Source organism: Carcharodon carcharias, chromosome 9 (assembly GCF_017639515.1).
Source record: "Carcharodon carcharias isolate sCarCar2 chromosome 9, sCarCar2.pri, whole genome shotgun sequence".
Classification (NCBI taxonomy): Eukaryota; Metazoa; Chordata; class Chondrichthyes; order Lamniformes; family Lamnidae; genus Carcharodon; species Carcharodon carcharias.
Genome location: NC_054475.1, coordinates 5,320,608 through 5,342,855, shown reverse-complemented (window position 1 = coordinate 5,342,855; position 22,248 = coordinate 5,320,608). Strand labels below are relative to the sequence as shown.

General features: G+C 46.8%; 1 protein-coding gene across 2 annotated transcripts in view; it reads right to left on the bottom strand.

The window, feature by feature from the left end:
- LOC121282287 (N-fatty-acyl-amino acid synthase/hydrolase PM20D1-like) overlaps positions 1-22,248 on the bottom strand; it is a 117,209-nt gene that overhangs the window by 45,083 nt on the left and 49,878 nt on the right. For both annotated transcript variants that reach the window (XM_041195932.1, XM_041195931.1), the window contains exons 6-7: positions 18,861-18,936; positions 3,526-3,587 (exon numbers count right to left, since the gene is read on the bottom strand). In XM_041195932.1, coding sequence (XP_041051866.1) covers positions 3,526-3,587; positions 18,861-18,936 — 138 coding nt within the window. The remainder of the gene's footprint in view (positions 1-3,525; positions 3,588-18,860; positions 18,937-22,248) is intronic.

Here is a 22,248-nt window from a genome sequence, read left to right as displayed (position 1 = left end):
TAGGTTGGAAATGACCCTTCATGAGGTCCACCTGGGGCACTGGACGCCTTCAAACTTTGAATCAGACTGTAGGTTTTGCTCCCACAAGTACTCAAGAGGATCGCTCGTCTTTCCTCTTCCCCCATAATCTCGTTCACTTGAAAAAAGAACGTGAGGCATTCTACATATTGAGACCAATCGCCTGTGGCTGGTTCAAAAGGATCAATTCTCCCAAATTGTGGCATTTTGAGAGGGGATAACTTCTTCAATTCTAATGGAACTCACTACTGGGCATGGTACGGTGCCGATTTCTTTTTGACTTGATTTCTTCTGTTCAATCCTGTTTTATCCTCGTTGCCAGTTTGTTGTAGGGTGGCCGAACTGTACTATTAATGATAGAGTTGATCTGCAGACACTTCTTGGGTGGAAACTTTGAATCTATTTACAATATGCTCAGCAGCAACCACACATATGCTTTCAACTCCAACTTTATCTCTACATTCACTGCTAAAGTAGCCCATGCTCCTCTCCTATTGGTTACTACTACAGATCATATGATCTTTCATAACAAGTATTATTCTTAAAGGTACATTACACACTAAATAAAACCATAACTACTACACTAAGGTAAGGGGATCAAAACTGCACACAGTACTCCAGGTGCAGTCTAACCAAGGCTTTATAAAATTGAAGCAAGACTTTGCTACTCCTGTACTCAAATCCTCTTGCAATAAAGGCTAACACACCACACCTAATTTTATCATAAGCTTGCGCCTCATTCCATTCTCACTGCACTGAGGTTTATCTATTTATTTTAAACCTGTAAAGACTCTGCACCCAGAAAGATATCAATCATCTGAACAAGAACTTTACTGATCAAAACCTCTACTGTAAGATCTTGATTAAGCCGAACGATGCCACTGTTGCCCCACTCACAATAAATAAATAAATGGAAACAGAATTGTAAAGCATTAAAAGAAATTGATTCGTTGCCAGTGCTGCAACTTCTTAGACTCCAAAACAGTGAGAGTGGATACTCCTGATTTTCATTGTTCCACTGTTGGCAGCTTTGCCTTCAGCTGCTTAGGTTCTGAGCTCTGTAACTCACACCCTAAGTCTCCCCGTTTCTCTACCTCTCTCTCCTTCTTTACGATGCTCTTTAAAAACTAACTCTTTGACTAAGTTTTTGGTCACTTGTCTTAATACCACCTTATGTGCCTCTGTCAAAGTTTTTCTGGCAATGCTTCTGTCTTTTGCTATACTAAAGCCGCTATATTTATGAAGGATGTTGTTATGGGTTGGCACAAGGGTTTAAGCGCACTGTTGATCTGGACTTTGACTCCAGCTTAGACTAGTGGAATGAAGGCCTCTGTATATCAGACCTAATGTGAAATGGGTTTGGTCAGTGTCAGGGTCAGCTCTGAGTGGGAAGTCATTACTCCCACCAATTCGGCCTAACAGGAGAGATTCTCCACCTTGATGCCTCGATCCTGTGCGTGAGTCAGGATCCTAAGGTGGGAAATCGTGCAGCTTGTGATGTTGTGACCTTTAATTGGCAAAAAAAGAGTCTAAAGAAAACAAATCAGTGCTTATGGAATAGTTCAAAAATACAGATTTAACAGCATTTTTGATGCATTTAAGGGGCAATACATGAGAAAGGAATATAAGATCATGTTGATAGGGTTAGTTGGTGTAAGTTGGAGGGAGGCTCGTGTAGAGCATTAACACTTGCATAAACCAGCTGGGATGAGTTGGCTGCTTCTTCTTTCCTTCTCTCAACTTCGCCCATTTTACTTGAGGTCTCCACAACGCAGGTTGATCATCCTTCTCCATCTCCTCCTGTCAGCCACCTCTTCCAATCCCGCTCTCGCCACCACCTCTTTCCATTTGGTCTTAGGCCTTCCTCCTCCTTCTTCCTGGTGATCCCATCTTCATCAATCACCTCACATTTCCCCCCCACCTGTCTCTGCAACACACCATTTCAATCTCTTCTCAGCTACTTTCTTTGATGCTCCCATAATCTTCACTGACCCCCTGACGTGTCGGGAGTTGATTTTGTCACTCCAAACATCCATCCCAGTATCCGTATCTCATTAGTATCCAGTCGTTGTTCCTCTCCTCTTGATGTTGCCCAAGCTTCTGCTCTATATAAATGAGACCTGTTGCTGTGCTGTAAATTTTATGCAAATTATTCAGGCATTCCCACCATTGTATGGTTGAAATCAGGAGTAGATTGTTAATTTGCCCGTGAGTAAAGCAGTGTTGGCTCATATAGATGCAAAGTGTGTGATTTTGATGCTGGCTGAACAATTGGCAATGTGATTTTTACACCTGGATGGAAAAATGATAATCAACCCCAGGACCTGTCAACTCACAGGGGCAGAAGTTTGAATGATGATGTAGACTGATAATCAGACTCCCATTTACTAGAGATAAAGGAGTTGATACTGCCAGGAAATGAATGACATATATTTACCTTGTTACCTTGAGTGCCCTACCATCCATTCTTAATTAGAACAGCTCTGTGTTCTTTTGTTCCTTTGTCTGTGACATCTTTTGATGATCTGCTCCTATCACTGCTTGCTTGTCCCTACAACACCCCCCACCCTCCACTACTCCCCACCCCCCCCCCCCACCACCCCCACCTTAAACCAGCTTATTTTTCGTCCCTCTCATTGTAAAGAAAAATCAGTTTTGTCGAAGGGTCATGAGGACTCGAAACGTCAACTCTTTTCTCCTCCGCCGATGCTGCCAGACCTGCTGAGTTTTTCCAGGTAATTCTGTTTTTGTTTTATATTTACATTGTCGTTTTTCCAAACCGAAGGTGCCTCAAAGTGTGTTACAGCCATCAAGTCCATTGTTGAAGTGAAGTCACTGCTGTAACTTAGGGAAACGCAGCAGTCAGTTTGCACACAGTGAGCTCCTACAAAAAGAAATGTGACAATGGCCAGATACTTAGCTTCAGTAATGTTAACTAATGTTAATGTTGAGGGATAAATAATGGCCTGGTCGCCAGGAGATCTCCCCTGGGATTCTGTGAACGCAATCACAGAATCGTCACACCCAACTGAAAGAGCAGTTAAGATCTTGTTTTAACGTCCCACCCGACAGTGCAGCACTTCCTCAGTACTATAGCGTCAGCCAAGTCTCTGGAGCGGGACTTGAGCGTACAACGTTCCGACTCAGAGGTACGATGCTACCACCGAGCCACAGCTGACCTCTAGCTGGACGATTATCTCAGAGAAGAGTCGTACAAAGCTGGGCAGCAGGGACTGGCAGAACAGTGGCTCACCTATAGCAGGTGGAAAGATGGTGGGTGACATAAAGAGAAAAAAAATCAAGGGGGGAAAAAAAAGGGAAGTTTAAAAAAACCTAAAACCTTATTATCAAAGCATGTTAATCTAACCTAATCCAATATCCATACTCTTATCTTTTGCCTATTCCCTCCCAGTTCATTAATGACAGGTCAGCAGTACCATAATCTTTTGCTGAACTACAATGAGATTAATGCAGAGAGATTAGTGCCATTTCTTGCTCATTACCTACCTGCTGACAAGTGGAGCAAACAACCACAGGTTGGCCATGACGACATTCAGAGGGAAACGAAGCTGCAAAACAGGAAAGGATGTTTATGTACACTGTGCAGGCTGAGACATTAAGATGACGAACATAGTCAAGTGTTGTTAGATTTGTTGTTCTTTCAATTCATTTTTACTAATTCACAGACTTTAACCGCACGTTGCACTATGTCACTTGCACAACCACAACTTGCAGTTGTATAGCACCATTAATGTGATTAACTATCCCAAGGCACTTGCGTTTTTGGACAATGTTTTATTGTTTGGGAGCGTTGGTGATCAATATGTCCATCACTAAAATAAAGAGTTTGGGCTCATTCCTAGTGTTCAGCCACTTAGACCCTGTACTCTGGAGTTCCCTCTCCACTCTTTCCTTTAAGAATCTCCTTAAAGCCCACTTCTTGATCAAGTTTTTGATTACCCCTCCATACATCTCCTTTAGCTCACCATCCATTGCTTCCCTATGTTATTGGGAAGTACTTTAGGAGGTTTCCATATGCTAATGATGTTTTCTAAATCCAGGTTGCAAATAACATTTTAAAAAAAACTTGCAAATTCAACTTCCAACTGTTGGCCTACTTGTTAAAGGCAGCGCTCTATACACAGCAACTCGTGTGCTAGATTATTCATGAAGAGCCCAAGGTGATATTATCTTTACAAACTCAAATAGCTGCAATACTATCTACCAAAGGGCACAATGATCCAGCCAGCTCACACAGGCTGAAGAATTCAGTGCAGCCAAATCACTTTGGTTCCTGTGCCACTGCCATAGAACTGAAGGAACACTAGGGGGCTGAATTTTTCATCCCGCTGGCGTGTGCCCGCCCTGAACAGGAGTAAAATAGCGCACAATGAGGTCGGGCGAGGGTCCCGATGTCATGGCGCACTCACGCAATATTTCCGCGGTGGGCGTGTGCGGGTGCCGGAGTGGCGCTCGGCATTAACTATCAAACCACTTAGGGGCCGCAGAAGACACCACTATCCTGCTGCCAGGGTTTACAGGTGGCGATGCAGCTACCTCAATATGTCCAAGGTGCAGTGCCGAAGGAGGCTCCCATCTCTCCAGGGAGAGCGTGACCTCCATCTGCCAGGTGATTGGGCCTGAGATCAGCTCCGACTGTGTGGGTGGACATCCCATGCCACTGGCTCAGAAGGTCACAGTGGCCCAAACTTCTACGCCTCCGGTGTGTGATCGCAGGATGCAGATTCTGCAAGTCTGTGCAAGGTACCCTGGCAGCTCCCATGATGTTTTCATTCTCAGACACTCCCAGATGGCGAGGCTCCTCAGTTCTCCAGCCCGGCTGGATGGGTGGCTGCTGGGTGGTAAGGGCTACCCCTTGAAGAGGTGGCTCATGACGCCTCTCCACCACCTGAGAACAGAGGCAGAGAAGCGTTACAATACGAGTCATGGCTCCACAAGGGCGGTGGTAGAGACGACCCATAGGGCTTCTCAAGATGCGCTTCTGATGCCTGGACCATTCAGGGGAAGCACTACAGTACTGGCCAGGGTGGGTGTCACTGATTGTGGCTGCATGCTGCTCTCTCCGCAATCTAACACTGGCAAGGGGGGACCCACTGGAGGAAGAGGATCTTGAGGCCACAGATGATGGGTCCAGTGGTGAGTCAGAAGATAACCATGGTGAGGAGAAAGTGAGGGCGTGGAGCCAGACCTCGGTAACCTCCAGGGAGGCAGGGACACCAGGGACGTCTTGATCCAACACTCCTTCAGCTAGGCTGCCAAAGATCAGCTTCAACCACACACCAAGGCTGCCTCCTTCATCCTGGGCATCTGAAAGGACTCTTTCATTTGAACACAAAGAACACTTAGTACCTGTGCAATAAAGTTCAGAGCCATGTATGTCCCAGCCTTACATACTGGTGTACTCTGCACCAATTACATAAAAAGGTGAAGTATATTCAGGCCATGACGACAAAAACAAAACAATTACCAAGTATTAACGTCAGTTTCTCTGATTTTGAGTCCCAGACCAGGCCTGTGGGATGAACATAAATTCACCCGCGACCTGTCCCTCTTGTGTTCACGGTACCTTTAACCTATGCTTGTGAGTGCTACATCTCGGTGCTCCCCCCTCACTGGCACAGGCATCTGAGCCAGCCTGCTGATCCTGCTGTCCTGTTGGCCTTGTTGACCTTGGCGGTCGTCCTCTAGCCTGTGCTGGCCCTGCCTGGGAGAGAACGGCAAGTGCCATGTCTGGCATCTCCCCCGTCGCCACAGATGCCATGGTCACTGGCAGAGGGGCAGAGGAGCTGCTGACCTCTTCCTGAGCGCCCTGAGAGGAGCCCACAGAGACGACAGGCAGCTCGTGCGCCAACGTGATCTCACTGTGGATCTCCCTCCTCACCACTGACTGGTGGGCACCTAGCTGGGATACTGGGTGTCTCATCCATCTCCCACACCGACACTGACCAACTGAGCTGACTAATGGTTGGCTCCAGAGGCTCGTCATCAGCCTTTGGCTGAGCATCATCCTGGTCCCTAGCATTCCACCGACTGCCAGCGCCCTGGGCACTCTCTGTCTCCGCCTGCACCTTAAGTGGGTGTGAAGTGCCCGCACCAATGCGCACCGAGATACTAGCCATCGATCTAATGCCCACCGAGGTGCTGGTATCTGCACTGGTGCCTGCTTCAGAGAGCGGTGTGACGCAAGTGACAGTGACACCCGGTGGTCCTCTGGCATCAGGGGTGGACCTTCGGGGCCTGCAGATGGGGATGCCTACTGGTGAACCTAAAATAGAGAAGGACATGTCATTAGTTAAAGTCACCACACTGTCACTGTGCATGCCAGGCCCCCTGGTGAGACAATGGAGACCTGCATCATGGTACCATCGTCTTCCAACGATCAATGGGGAGTCCAGGTTCGAGGCTCCCATCAGTGAGGTGACTGCACTGGAATGGTTGCACGATCCGAGAGTCTCACCTCTGTGCCCTGCGCTCTTATCTTCGCCTGGCACCCCCGCCTGTACCTGCCCAGTCGCAAGTGGAGTATGCCAGCTCCTCAGCTCCTCTTGCTCGAACCGGGAGAGCAGCAGCGGGTCGGGCGGGCTCCACTAGTACCTGCCCTCTCCGCTTGGTTATGGCTTGTCTTCTCTGCAAAAGACACAGAAGCGCTGATTAGTCCGCTCGCTACCTGTAGAGCCATTGCAGCCTGACCAATTCCAGCTGAACACCTCGCAGGGCACATACGAGTCGTGGCCCTTGAGCCACAAGACGCTCAACCCCAACCGCCAGGGTTCACCTTGGCCAGTTCTGGCGTGATTGACAGTTGGCACTCAGACTCTAACAGCCCTGAGGTCCACGGTGGAGACAGCCACACCTTAAACACTTCTGCACTCTGGCCCGTGCCAACACGGTACTCACCCTCCCTGAGTGCAGCAGGTCATTTTAGCGCTTCCGGCGCTTGCGCCCATGAGCGCCGCACGTCATGGCTGCTCACCCAGGCTGCCAGCTCCTCCCCCCCATGCCCTCTTGGTGAGGTGCGGCGGCCTCCTCTTCCCATCGCTGGGGACAAGGGTGTCCCTCCTGGCAGCCGCCTCCTCCAGGAGGATAGCGAGACACTCGTCCGAAAAGCTGGGCCGGGGTGGGGGGAGGGGGGGGTGAGTACTCACCCGACCTGCCCTCTGCCCTCCTGCCTGGCGTTTGCTGCCACACTCGAGTGCACCTTCAGAACGGCAGCCGGACGTCCTTCCTGAGGTTGACTGGGCCTTCTTTATATCGCCATTGGATCCTGTGGCTGAGGACCCTGCCCCCAACCTGGCCAGTGGGGAGCCACCTTTCACGCTGGGAGGGCCTTAATTGGCCTAACATGAAATGGCGGTGGGGGTCCGATAGCGGGCGGCGGTCAGTTTTGCAGCTGCCACCTAGCCCGCCTGCTACACCCACCCAACGAGGGCAAAATCCAGCCCTAGATTCTCAAGGGGGCAACGCCTCAAAAGGCATTACACCATAATGAGTCGTTGCACAATGTGGAATTTCAAAGTGAAATAGAAGTGGACGGAGGTTTTGGGGGGGTGGGGCGGATCCACTTTTCCCAGTAGGGTAAATGAAATTGAAGGAAAAAGGGCAACAATCGTCTACGTTGCTCAAAGCCATGCTGCTTTATGTTGCATGAGCGGCCTGCTGAATTCTTCCCCCAGGGATCATATATATGCATGAAAAGGTGAAAGAAGGGTGGGCCAGAATTTTTGGGAGCTGTGAGAAGGAGTAAGCTGGTCCCTGTGGAAAATGGAACTGAAGTATCAAAGTAATATCAAAACGAACTTTGGAAGTGATGTGCTAGGAGATTGTGTGGGGCAACAGATTAGGAAAGCATTGTGGTTATCACAGTCTTGACCTTTGCACCGACAACGTTACAGGCTGGTTTCCTCCTCAATTATGTTCTGAATTTGCACTAAAGATAAGCCATTTCTATGACACAAAATTATTCTGTCAGGACAACAGTCGGAAGGAAGATGAAAACCATTTTCGCAACCCCTTCAGACTAAAACACAAGTGACAGTTGTAAGGTCAGCTTCTCTCATAATGCATCTAGTTTTTTTAAATCCATTTATTCATTCATGGGATGCGGGCTTCACTGGCTAGGCCAGCATTTATTGCTCATCACTATTTGCCCTTGACAAGATGGCGGTGAGCTGCCTTCTTGAAGTGCTGCAGTCCCTGTGGTGTAGCAACACCCACAGTGCTGTTAGGGAGGATTTTGACCGAGCGATAGTGAAGGAACGGCGATATATTTCCAAGTCAGGATGGTGAGTGGCTTGGAGGGGAACTTGCAGATGGTGGCATTCCCCATGCGTCTGTTGCCCTTGTGCTTCTAGGTGGTAGAGGTTGCAGGTTTGGAAAGTGCTGTTGAAGGTGTTGTATGTTGCTTGTGACTGGCTAAGGAATGGTTGCTGAAACATAGGTATGTCTGAACTATAACTGGCTTATTGGATAAACATGACTATATACAGATATACAAGACTGGGTATTACTCAAAGTCATGAGCATTCTCCCTACTGATTCTTAATCATGTTTCTAACATCATCGCACGGGCAGTATTATTTCTCCCATCCCACACAATAACCCTTTCAACCCTGAACACTCTAAAACTACATCTTCCTCCAAGTCTTTGTACATATATATTTTATATTTATATTTACATACTACACCTTCTCCCCGCAAGTCCCCAACTTTTCCCTGATCGTATCCTTGTCAGACTTGGAAGATCAGTAGTCTCTCTTTGGACTTCTTTGCTTTGACTTGTTTGGTCTTCGGTAAGAGTTGCAGTATCTGGTGCATTGTCAATTTGTGACTCAACATCTGGTTCTTCCAAATATATGATGGATGGTTCTCTTTGAGGACTTATGATAAGGTTTCTCCTGTTCCTTCTTATAGTACCTTCCGGAGAATGTACTAAATAGGATCTCTGTTGATTGCCATCCCTTTGGACAATTACTCCTTCCCTACTTTGGTCTCTTCTCTGGATCTAGACTTGATCCTTTTTCCCTCTCCTTGCTGTTTTACCTCTTTCAGTCGGCTGTCTCCCTCCCTCATGACTGGATTTTGTGGGTTTATCTCTCTCTTTGCATTTCATATGTTCCCTATCCTTGTCTGTTGAGTTGAGCCTGGTTCCTTTTGACAGTTTTGTTCATCTTTCTTTAATTTTGGAGTGATGATTCCTTGTAGCATCGTGTTTGTGAACTCTTGGGCAATCCTGGTTTGCTGCCTCTGGAAATAATTATTTAGCTAGGATAGGAAGTTTTGGGGAAACCTCTTGACCAACATCTTTATTACTCTCAAATTACTTTAGTGCTGGTGAGGCAGTAAGGTCAGTGTCTTCCAACACGGTAGAGGTGGGTATTGCATGGATTGATTCAGTCTCTAGCTCTGGACTTGTTTGACTGCTAGCATCCTTGATTATCACTTTTGGTGGATGGATAGGTGTGGATGCACTTACAAAGGGGTCACCCCTGTTGGATGAATGTGGTATTGTAACAGCGTATTCTATCGCTCAAGTTTCATCTTCCACTTTCTCAGCAGACGCACAAAGTGATGAAGGAGCGAGGTCATACTGAAGTACTTGTTGGTCTAACTGGTTACCTATTTGGTGAGAACAAGTTTACTCTCTCCTATCTGGACATCTTCCTGGAAACGGGCTAGATTATTGAACTCAGGGAAGAGTGTCAGGAAATCAGTGCTGAAATCCCAATCCAGGTCTTCAGTGCGGGTGGACAGTTCGAGGGGCTCTGATTTGGTACTATCATTGAATGTCTATTGATTGATGTCTTCCACTTATACTTGCAACTGTATCCAATTTGAAATTAGTGATATGTCCATCGACACAAATGTCTTCATTTCAGAATGTGCATCTGGGGTCTTTGATCTCACCCAGGGAACATTTATGTTCCTTTTCTTGTTGAGATTCCTTGATTTTATTGATAGCCCTTGTGTGTGAAGATTCTCTCTTTATCCTCTGTACACCTGGAGGTCTTAGTTTGCACACCTCTCAGGTAATGTGAATTTGGAATCCATAGCTGCTTTAACCTTCTAGGAGGTTAGTCTTAATTATTTTTAAACTTCTGTTGTAGTAATCCTGTTTTCCCGCACTGACCAGCCTTTCACTACCTGCTGAAGTCCTTTTTTGGTGAGCAAGTGGAGAGTATTCCATCACACTCCTCAACTGTGCCTTGGTGGACAGGCTTTGGGGAGTCAGGAGGTGAGTTCCCCACCATCAACATCCACTGAGGGTCACCACACTGACCAGAAACTGAACCGGCCAAGGCACATAAAGGCCGTAGCTACTAGAGCAGGTCGGAAGCTGGATATCCTGCAATGAGTGACTGACCTCCTGATTCCCCAAAGCCACTCTACCACCTACAATGCATAAGTCAGGGGTGTAGGGGAATGCCCTCCTCTGGTCTGGATGGTTGCAGCTCCCACAGCATACAAGAGGCTTGACACTGTTGAGAACAAAGCAGGGTGCTTGGTTGGCACGTCGTCCATTGATTTAAATTTTCACTCGCTCCACCACTGGTGCACCATAGCTGTTGTGTGTGCTGTCTACAAGATGCATCGCAACAACTTATCAAGATTCCTTTGAAAGTACCTTCCAATCCTGCAATCTCTACCACCTAGAAGGACAAAGAAAGCAAGTACATGAGAATGTTATCACCTCCATGCTCCCCTTCAAGTCACACATCATTCTGACTTGGATATATATCCTTTATTGTTGCTGGATTAAAATCCTGGGAACTCCATAGCGAACTGTATTTTGCGAACACTTTCACCACGTAGGCTATAGCGGTTCTAGATGGCTGCTCGCCACCACCTTTTCAGGGCACTGAGGGATGGGTAACAACTTCTGGCCTTGCCAGTGACACCAGTATCTTGAGAACATATGAAAAGGAACAAATAACTGGTTTTAAGTGCAAGGTTCATGCTTGCACAAGCTTAGTGAAATTTGGCAGCTTGCATAGATTTCACAAGACACACACATGCTGTCAACACTCCCATCCTGGCTCACAGCTTCCAGATCTGTAACACTGATCCCTGCCCCAAATTAAACACCAGAATAGTTCAGGAACCTTATTTCCCTGAGCAGCTGAAAAGTATCCTGTTTTCATGGGTCAGACTCAATTGCTGTAGAAATCGCAGAGATAGGAGGAATACTTGCAAGAAAATAATAGTCTGAGCAAAATTTCTTTCTGCGAAAACCTTAACTTTATTTCTGGCCTAGAGGTTCTTAAACCCCTGTGTCTGTGCAGTGATGCTTCTTTGGTGACACCACTCATTAAGCCACTCAAGTGACACCCTCGGCTGGGAGAGCCTGGAGTGACTCCACACGAGACAGCCGGCCTCCCTGTCCTCAAACTTGTCACGCCTCAAGAAACCATATCGCAGGGGCTGAGAAACCGACATCCCTGCCCTGCAGCTTGAGGGGTTTCCTCGGGCTGGGCAGCTCGAGTGACCCCTTTGGCTGGCTTGAAGTTGTGTGCCCTCCCGTTTTGCTTGGTGTCGCTCTGCACCCTCCCTCCCAGTTGACAACGTCACCGTCGTCAGGAGGGGAGCAGATGTAAGCTCCCGTGAACCGTTAAAACGAAACTGACATTTAAAATTAACAGGGGGGAGGCAATGGCGGAGTGGTACTGTCACTGGGCTAGTAATCCAGAGACCCAGGGTAATGCCCTGGGGACCTGGATTCAAATCACACCAGACCACAGCACATGGTAGAATATTGAATTGAATTCAGTAAAAAATCTAGAATTTAAAAAAAAGTCAAATGAAACCCTTGTCAATTTTTTGTAAAAACCCATCTGGTTTCTAGATGGGTTTTCTAACCCACTTAACGCCCTTTAGGGAAGGAAATCTGCTGTCCTTACATGTGACTCCAGATCCACAGCAATATGGTCAACTCCTAAATGCCCTCTGAGCTGGGGGCAACTAGGGATGGGTAATAAGTGCTGCCCACATTCCATGAATGAAAAAAAAAACATTTCAACGTAACAGGAAGTTCCACTATTATGGGGGTGGGTCATCTGAGGTAGATCGGTCATCTGGTTTGCAGAAGTAAGGATTTAAAAAATTTTGCAAAGTCATCTACTAAGATATCAAAATATACAACTGAAGATTTTGTTTGTACTCCTATTATTACGTATATGTTACATACTGAGTAACACACACAGTGTGCGTGATGCCGAGAATTCTTCCTTCTCAGTGCAACTGACCTAAGAATGAAAATCTGGGTCTTAATCTCTGGTTGTAAGGCCAGTGTTGACTGGGCTGAACAGTATATCTAACGGACCAGCGCTGGGGGGTGGGGGTGGGGGTGGGGGGGTTGGTCACTGATGCAAGAATATCTGCATAACCATTTCCTATCATTATTCATGGAAAAAAATATGCCCTGGACACAAACAGACAACACTTGGGCCAGAATTTTCCTCTCGCTGAGGCATAAGTTGATGGGCGTCTGTCCCAATGTCATCGGGCGTCATTCAGATTTTCAGTTTGGCGAGTGCACAGCCGACTCGGCTGTGTTCCCACCGAGCTGTCAGAGGCCTAGTAAGGCCATTTATAAACTAATTAAACCAATGAACCGAGCTGCCTGTCCAACCTTATGGTTGGTGGGGGCGGTGGGGGGGGTGGTGGTGAAGAGCCCAGGCGGCCTTCGCATTTCTTACAGAGCCTCATCCACGGGCAGGATGAGGTTTCACGAAGTGTTTATCAAACCTGGAATTAAAAAAAAAAATTCATTGACATGTCCCAGCTCACGTGACACTGTCACATGAGGGGACACGTCTTAAAATATTTTCTTTTCTTTATTCAGCTTTTGAAAAACGTAAACTAATCTCCTTGAGGCACGTCTGTGGCCTCGGGGAGATTTCCGTGCTCTTTCTGGCGCATGTCTGAAAGAGCGCAGGCCCCGACTCAGGGACTGACAGGGAGCGCTCGGCGCTCCTGGGCGCGTGTCACGCTGGGACCGCCTTAATTGGCCGGTCCACGTAAATCGGCGGTGCGGACCTGATTGGGGCCCACCCCTGCACAACACCACCCCCCCCACCCCACCCCGCTCCAACGGGAGGAAAATTCTCCACCTTGGTGTCCAGCAGTGAACTGAGCAGAGAGAAACATGTAAACAATTTAGAATATTAAAATGTGGAGATTGCAGTTCAAGGAAAACAATGTTTCCAATCTGGATGTAAGCCAGTTTGAAAAACATCCATAAGCATTTGGAGCGTAATCTCAAAAGGAATGCAGCATTTTTGTTTTTTTAGAAAGTTGCAACATCTGGGTTTCTGGTACAGATAAGACCAATAGCAAGAATATCCAGCAGCTTAATCCTGAGGCTTTCACTGAACTCATTTTCAACTTGTTGCTTTGATTCTGATGTTCATTTTATTCTGATTCAAATTAGCTGATTCCTAACGCAGTTGCATTTTTCAAGAAACCAAGTTTTGACAGAAACAAAAACAGAAAATGCTGGAAAAGCTCAGCAGGTCCTGACAGCATCGGCGTGGAGAGAGAAAAACAGAGTTAACGTTTCGAGTCCGTACGACTCTTCTCAGAGCTAAAGAGAAGTGAAAATGTGATGAAATTTATACCGTTTTAGGGAGGGGGAGTGGGGCAAGTGGAGCTGGATAGAAGGCCAGCGATAGGTGGGAACAAAGGAGAGATTGACAAATATGTCATGAACTCTAAGACAAGGGAGGTGTTAATGGTAGTGGTACTGACTAAAGGAGGTGCTGATGGTGGCATTAAGGTCAGAAAGCAGAATGTGGTAATGGCAGGACAAGGGTAAGCTCTCTGGAAAGAACGACATGAACAAGTGACAGATGGTCCCTGTGGGGTTGGCGGTGGGAAAAAAAGATTGAAAATGGGATAAAAGGTGGGGATAAAACAATGAACAAAAATGAAAATAGATAAGAATAAAAATAAGTGGATGAAAAATAAAAATATCAAAAAAGGGGATAAAAAAGGGGTGAGGACGGAGGAGAGAGTTTTGACAGAAAATGGATCTGTGCTTCAGATGGAAAACTCCATAACTCTGATCTTATACAACAGGAATAAACTACAAGAGCTATTGGTGCTGAGAGCCAAGTCAATGCAAAGATTAAATAAATGGAAGGACAAAAAAAAACCTTTTCTTGGAAAATATGGAACTTCCGTGCCTTATTTTTTTGAAGTTCCTAACATGTTCGATGGAAAATCAAATTAAGATTTGAAAAAAATTGCCATAAATAGTTGTTTATGCTGCTTCTCTGAGTTCCTAAATTGTGGCATGAGATTAGAAGAAATTCTGTGACCATGACATCTGTTTAAGCAAGATTTGAATTCATTTTCTTCCTTTCGCTTTCATTTTTCCCCTTTCAAGTCTGCCTGAATTGAAAGCAGAATCTTTACAGTACAGAAGGAGGCCATTCAGCCCATCACGTCTGCACTGGGTATCTGAAAGCACATTCTACCTAGTCCCACTCCCTTGCCTTATCCCCGTAACCCTACACATTCTCTCTTTTCAGGTAGCAATCCAATTCCCTTTTGAAACCTCGATTGAAGCTGCCTCCACCACCCTCTCAGGAAGTCTTGTTCCAGACTCCAACCACCCTCTGGGTGAGAACATTTTTCCTCACATCACTCTTACACCTTTTGGCAATTATTTTGAATCTATGCCCTCTAGTTCTTGACGCTCCCTTGAGTGGGAACAGTTTCCATGTACCCTGTCTATGCCCCTCTGATTCCCCATTGTATTTTCTACCTGACATCTGTTTTTTCACATTTGTTCATGGGATGTGGGCATCACTGGCTAGGCCAGTATTTATTGCCCCTCTCTAATTGCCCTTGTTTGGGGGTATTTAAGAGTTAACCACATTGCCATGGGTCTGGGGTCACATGTAGGCCAGACCAGGTAAGGACAGCAGATTTCCTTCCCTAAAGGGCATTAGTGAACCAGATGGGCTTTTATACCAATTGGCAATGGTTTCACAGTCATTATTAGAGTTTAATTCCAGGTTTTTATTAGATTTGCATTCCACCATCTGGGATTTGAACCCAAGTCCCCAGGCCATTACTCCCAGGTTTCTGGTCCAGTGACAGTACCACTACACCATCGCCTCCCCCAGTAAACCATCGCCTCCCCCTTCTTCCTACTTCTTCCTTTTCATCTTTTCTGCTAGCTCTTTTGCCATCCAGAGCACTCTGGATTTATTTGTCCTACCTTTCCCCTTCGAGGGAATATACTTTGACATTGCCTGCAATTCTTTTTATTTGAAGATGGCCCAATGTTCAAGCACCATCATTTCTGCCAACATTTGATTCCAACTCACATTGCATTCTCATCCCATAAGAATAGGCTTCCCTCTGATTAATTCTCCCTGCTCTGGATTGTTCCTTGTACTATGGCCAAACTTAAACCTTATCATACAATGGTCACTGTTCCAATAAATGCTCTCCCATTGATACTTGATCCACTTGGGCCAACTCATTCCCCAGAACCAGATCCAACAGCATTGGACCGGAAACAGACTGCTGCAGAAAATTACCTTGAACACATTCCAGGGATTCCCGCCCCTCTTGTCCCTTTGCACTATTCCTATCCCAGTCTATATTTGGATAATTGAAGTCCCATTATAATTTATAATTCTTGCACCTCTCTGTAATTTCTTTGCAAATTTGTTTCTCTCTATCCCTTCTACTAGTTGGTGATCCATATACTACACCTCCATCAATGTTATTGCACTTTTTTCACTTACCTCTAGCCAGAGAGATTCGGTCCTTGACCCCTCTGAAACATCCTCTCTCCAGTACTGTAATGTCATCTTTAATCAATACTGCCACTCCCCACTCCTTTTCCTCATTTCCTGTCTCTCCCAAACAACTTGCACCCAGGAAAATTTAACGCCCAGTCCAGCCCTTCTTTGAGCCAGGTCTCGTTTATAGCAATAATATCATATTTCCATTTGTCAACCTGTGCCTGTAGTTCACCAATCTTATTAACTACACTCCATGCATTCACAGACATGCACATTAAGCCTTATTTATGCTTTTTTATTTATCCCCTTACTCTGACCCCACTTAATGACTTACTGTTGCCTACTCTAATTCTATCAAAGTCTCCAAGTATTCTATCCACCTTGATAATACTCTCCAATATATCCTCCTTATCAGTTAATACTTCCTAACTTCCCACTGCCAGTTCCTCTCCTCTCCACTCTGAATTTCCCCTCAGGTTCCCACCCCCCCGGCCATGCTAGTTTAAACGCTCCCCAACACCAATGGCAAACCTACCCGTGAGGCCGTTAGCCCCAGTCCTGTTAAGGTGTAGCCCATCCTTTTTGTACAGGTCCTGCCTGCCCCAGAACCGATCCCAATGCCTCAGATATCTAAAGCCCTTCCTCCTGCTCCATTTCTTCAGCCACATGTTGAACTGCTCGATCTTCCTATTCTGATGCTCGCTAGCACATGGCACTAGGAGTAACCCTGAAATGACTGCTCTGGAGGTCCTGATTTTTAATTCCCTTCCTAACTCCTTAAAATCTGCTTTCAGGACCTCATCCCTTTTCCTACCCATGTCACTAGAGTCCCAATGTGGACCACGACCTCTGGCTGTTCACCCTCCCCCAAAAGAATGTCCTGCAGCCACTCTGTGACATCCTTGACCCTGGCATGAGGGAGGCAACATACCATCCTGGGATCATGTCTACGGCTGCAGAAACGCCTGTCTGCTCCCCTAACTATGGAATCCCCTACCGCTATAGCATTTCCATTTTCCTCCTCCCCTCCTGTGCAGCTGAACTACCTGTGGTGCCACAGACTTGCCTCTTGCCACAGTTCTCTGAGGTACCATCTTGCTTACCAGCATCCAAAACGGTAAAATGGTTAGAGAGTGAGATAGCCTCAGGGGATTCCTGCACTACCTGCCTGTTTCTCTTAGATAGTCTGGCGGTCACCCATTCCCTCTCTGCCTGTGTGTTTCTTAGCTGCGGTGTGGCCTTCTCACTAAATGTGCCAAGCATGTAATCCACAGCCGGGCGGATGCACCACAGTGACTCCATGAAAAGGACAGGGGAGACGGTGGCATAATGGCTATGTCACTGGACTAGTAACCCAGAATGCTCTGGAGACATGTGTTCAAATCCCACCCATGGCAGCTGGTGGAATTTAAATTCAATCATTAAACCTGGAATTAAAAGCTTCTCTCAGTACTGTGTGACCACCAAACTCTCATTGATTGTCATAAAAACCCATCTGATTCATTAACGCCCAGTCTGGCCACACAGCAATGTGACTGACTCTTAAATGCCCTCTGAAATGGCCTAGCAAGACACTCAGCTCAAGGGCAATTAGAAATGGGCAGCAAATGCTGATTTTGCCAGTGATGCCCACATTCCATGAAAGAAGAAAGAACACAGATCTAATGGCTATCTTGTTACCATGGCATCCTGCATTGGAAACTAAGGGGCTGTCCATTGCATTCACCTTTCCATATCAAAACACAATGGATACCATGATATTATTCAGGCTAAAATTAACAATCAAGTTTATTTACTGATTAAGCATTTACAAAAAAACTAAAGACATAGAAGTAACTAATGTTATGATATTTGATTTTCACAATAATTCAACTGTATAAAAACAATATAGGGTCAAAAATATTTTGACTGAATCTCAAATGAAATGTTATATGGGCAATATTATCGCAGATTTGTTCTGCTGCCTTAAAGTAGTTTTTTAAAATTCATTCACGGCATGTGGGCTTCATTGGCTGGGCCATCATTTTATTGCCCATCCCTAGCTACCCTTGAGAAGGTGGTGGTGAGCTGCCTTCTTGAACTGCTGCAGTCCATGTGGTGTAGGTACACCCACAGTGCTGTTAGGAAGGGAGTTTCATGATTTTGACCTGGCGACAGTGAAGGAATGGCGATATATTTCCAAGTCAGGATGGTGAGTGACTTGGAGGGGAACTTCCAGGTGGTGTTGTTCCCATTTATCTGCTGCCCTTGTCCTTCTAGGTGGTAGTGGTTGTGGGTTTGGAAGGTGCTGTCCAAGGAGCCTTGGTGAGTTCCTGTAGTGCATCCTGTAGACGGTACACACTGCTGCTACTGTGCGACAGTGGTGGAGGGAGTGAATGTTTGTGGATGTGGTGCCGATCAAGTGGACTGCTTTCTCCTGGACGGTGTCCAGCTTCTTCGGTGTTGTAGGAGTTGCACAACACTGGCAATCAAAGCAGGAAGTGGAGAGACAGGAAAAACCCATCCGTAGAATTACATAGAATACATAGCACAGAAACAGGCCATTAGGGTCAACTTGTCAACGTTGATATTTATAATCCACAAATGCATTGTTTCAATCCACCTACCTCAACCCAACCTTTCAGTAGATCAAAGTGCAGGCTAGGCATTCTGAGAAACCTAATGCACAACATATGTGTCTCCCATGTGGTGATGCCCGAGGTAAGACAGCTGAATTTGGATGAGAGTGGAAGTTTAGTGACACTTCAACCATGAGAATTAATTATTGGCTTTCATCATCTCATAGCTTCAAGCCAAATGGTGATCAACTTCAATGGTTCTACCAATCCCACTCCCATTAGCAAACATAGGCTAATTATACTGTCTGCTGTAGTTAACAGTCTTATGTATTGCTTTTCTCCCACAAAGGCAAAAAACACATCTTAAAAATGCAGCCACTCTAAAGCTGTATTTAAATCACTGTCTGTCTAAAAAGTGTAATACAGGAATGCTCCTGTTTGAAGCAGGAAGAAGTTGTCCTTCCATCGTACACCTGATCAATGTTTCCTACAGACACAATCATACCTGAGGACTCAGGTGTTCAAGCAGTCCACGCTCTGGTCCTTGACCAAGCATTCTGGGCATTGGGTTATTTTCCAATCTGGAGATAAAGAGAAATAGTTTCCAGTATTACAAAGCACCTTTACATATGCTTGTGAAGTCTCTCCTTCTGAGAAATTTCTCAAAGGCTAGAAATCTTTAGCCTTGTAATTCTGACAATGCAGAAGGTAATGGGCTTCACTTGTCTGTGTTTTTTTTTTAAATCAATGGGGGAGGTATCCAAATGGATCTACATTTACCACTAATTGTATTATTACGCGATTCATTCTAGTCTATCAAAGTCGTGAAGAATTGGTACAATAAAATCTTAGGTTAGCTATATGCATTTTATAGACTTGCTGGAGTTTAAGCTATATGTGTCAGCCAGGGTTCAGTGAGAGCACTCTTGCCTCTGCACCAGATGGTTGTAGGTTTAAAGCCCATTCCAGGACTTAAGTTTGAAAGTCAAGGTTGACATTGTGGTGCAGTATGGAGGGAATGCTGCACTGTCAGAGGGCTTTCTTTTGGATGAGGTGTTAAACCAGAGCCCCTAGATGCAAAAGATCCCATGGCACTATTTTGAAGAAGAGTAGGAGAGTTCTTCCTGTTGTCCTGGTCAATGTTTAGCCCCCAATGAACACTACAGAAACAGAAGATATGGTAATTATCACATTGCTCTCTGTGGGGAGCTTGCTGTGAGCAAATTGGCAGCTGTGTTTCCTACATTGCTACAGTGGCTATGTTTCAAAGTATTTTATTTGCTGTGGAGTACTTCGGGATGTTCTGTAATTGTGAAGGGCATTATATAAATGCAAGTATTTCTTTTTGCTCTTCATATGATGGGTGGTTTGCAGTACTGCTTTCGTGATAAATTGCTTTTTGTATTTGTTTTGTAAATAGGTTAATGAGTATGTAAAAGGTGCCAATTACTTCTTTATATTACCACCCACAATTGTGCAATGATTGAAGAAAGGGCAGGTAATGCTTCTGTTGCAGTATAAGAATGCCGAGACTGCTGAAGTAGCTGAATAGCAGACAAAAAGGCTCAAAGATGAATGACTTCATTCCCCATTCAATACCCTGGCTTTGTGAATGGTGTTTGGGAGCCAAATTTGGCTTTTGTAGTTTCAAAGCAGTGATGAGTCCAGCTGGAAGCAGCAGATGATACAGAATATGAAAGCTGCGATTTTCTACACACGGTGCAGAGAAACAGAGAGCCCAGCCTGCTCCCCAGATGATAGAACATGGGCGAGCTTCACTGCTAAGCTGGAGGCATGTGGAGTCAGTGGGGCCACCGTGGGTACACCTTGAAGCAGGCAGAAAAAGTGACACTGGCTGATGGTGGTGCGCGCCTCCATTCCAACCCGCCCAAAGGCAACAATAACCGGCTCCATTTCCAGGCTGTTCAGGAAAAACGTGGGGAAGGACTTCTGGGATGTTCCAGGCCAGTGCTGGAGCCCATTCACCACGCTCCAGTTCGCTTACACCTGAAGCAGGTACCTGAGCCTATAACACTAACTCAGGACGCTCACATTTAGTGGAACTCAGAAGGCCCGATTTTATCCCAGGCGAGCAAGCAAATTGTGGTAGTGACTTAACCCCATTGGGATGTGATTTTAACCTCCTGTTTTTTTTAAGCAGGTGTGTGTGGCTCCCAGTGGCGCGGGAAGTCTTGCTTTAAATATGCTGTTCGGGCTGTGAGAGAACTGTCATCTCAGGTCTGAGAGGGGAGGCCTGTGTGTCTTCCCCGCCAGTGATCCAGGACAGGGAAGGGGCCCAGAAAAGAAGTCACTTAAAAACGATTCCCCGATTTCCACGTGGGCCGGGAGAGTTCCGCGCCCCCCCCATCCCGGGTCCCACAAGGAACCCTCGGGGATTCCCCTGCCCAAGCTTCCTCGTGTTCCCAGCTGCTCTAGCCCCCAACGTGATGCCCTCCCGACTTGCCCACCTCATCCGACCTCCCACTGCCCAACCTCCTGTTCCTGGCCCTCCACCTCCTGCTGGAGCTCCCCATCAGGAGCGAGAGACTCAGCACAAGCGTGTAGTTAAAGCCCAGGCCCTTAACCGACCGACCGACCCCACCCCCCCCGTGCTGCGTGGGACGGGTGGACAGTTTGCCACTCATCTTCCCCCCCCACCCCCCCCAGTGGCCTCACCCCAACCTGAGTGAAAATCAGGGCTTCGGTGCTTAGCTTTGTTTATTAATCCCTGTCTTTCACTGCACCGTGAAGCAGGCTCTGTAAGAGCAGTGGAATTTCGAGCTAAATGTTTTTTTTGCAAGAAGGCAGCCAGGGGCCAGTGACATGCTAATCATGCCTGTCATTCCACAGCTGGCCTTCCACTTCCTCTCCACGCTTTGATTTTTTTTTTCCTTGTGGTATTTCCCCCCCCTCGTTGAATTGCAAACATCCGGTTATTTTCGATGCTGCAGGGAGCACAACAACAAGCGGAGCGGATCGTTTCAGACATCGGGCAGGATTTTCTCGCCTGTCGGGCGGGCCGGTTAGTAGAGGGCGCGGAGGCTATCTTCGCCCGTGTTCGGCTCCGCGCCGCCATTTTACGCGGGCGGGCCGATTAAGGCCCTCCCAGCGTGACGCACGGCCGATAGCGCTCTCGGCGCTGCCTCTGCGGGCGGTGGTGGTGGTGGGGGGGTGGGGGGGAGGGAGAGTCGGGGCTTGCGATCTTTCGCCCGCACAGAATGGCCCAGGAATCTCGCTGAGAGGCACGGAGCTGCCTCGGGGGAGATTAAATTCAGATCGAAGGTTTCAAATAAAATTCCATCCAGATTATTCAGACACATCCCCTCATGTGACAGTGTCACACGAACTGGGACACGTTTATGAACTGCGACAGAAACACTGAAGTATTTAATAAAGCCTTCAAGAAACCTCCCGTGGATGAGGTTTCTTGAAAAATGCGAAGGCCGCTTAGGCCCTTCACCTGCACCCCCCCACCCAACCCCCCAACCCCCACACCCTCCGTCAACCTTAAGGTTGAATGGACAACACTGATAATTAGCTCAATTTGGTTTTTTTTAATGGCCTTGACAGGCCTTTGACAGTTCGGCGGGTGCACAACCGCTTCCGGTGCACGCTCACTGAACGGAAGATCTGAATGGCACACGGTGATGTCGGGACACACGCCCCACGTCACCTACCATTCCGCGTGCTTGACCCTCCCCCGCACGCCGACATAAAAATCCTAGCCATTAATACGAACATGCAAATTAGGAGCAGGAGGAGGCCGTTTGGCCCCTCGAGCCTGCTCTGCTATTCCACAAGATCATGGCTGACCGGACTGTGGCCTCAACCCCACACTCCTGCCTGCCTCGGATATTTTTTCTTATTCCTTCGTTGGCTGGGCCGGCACTTCT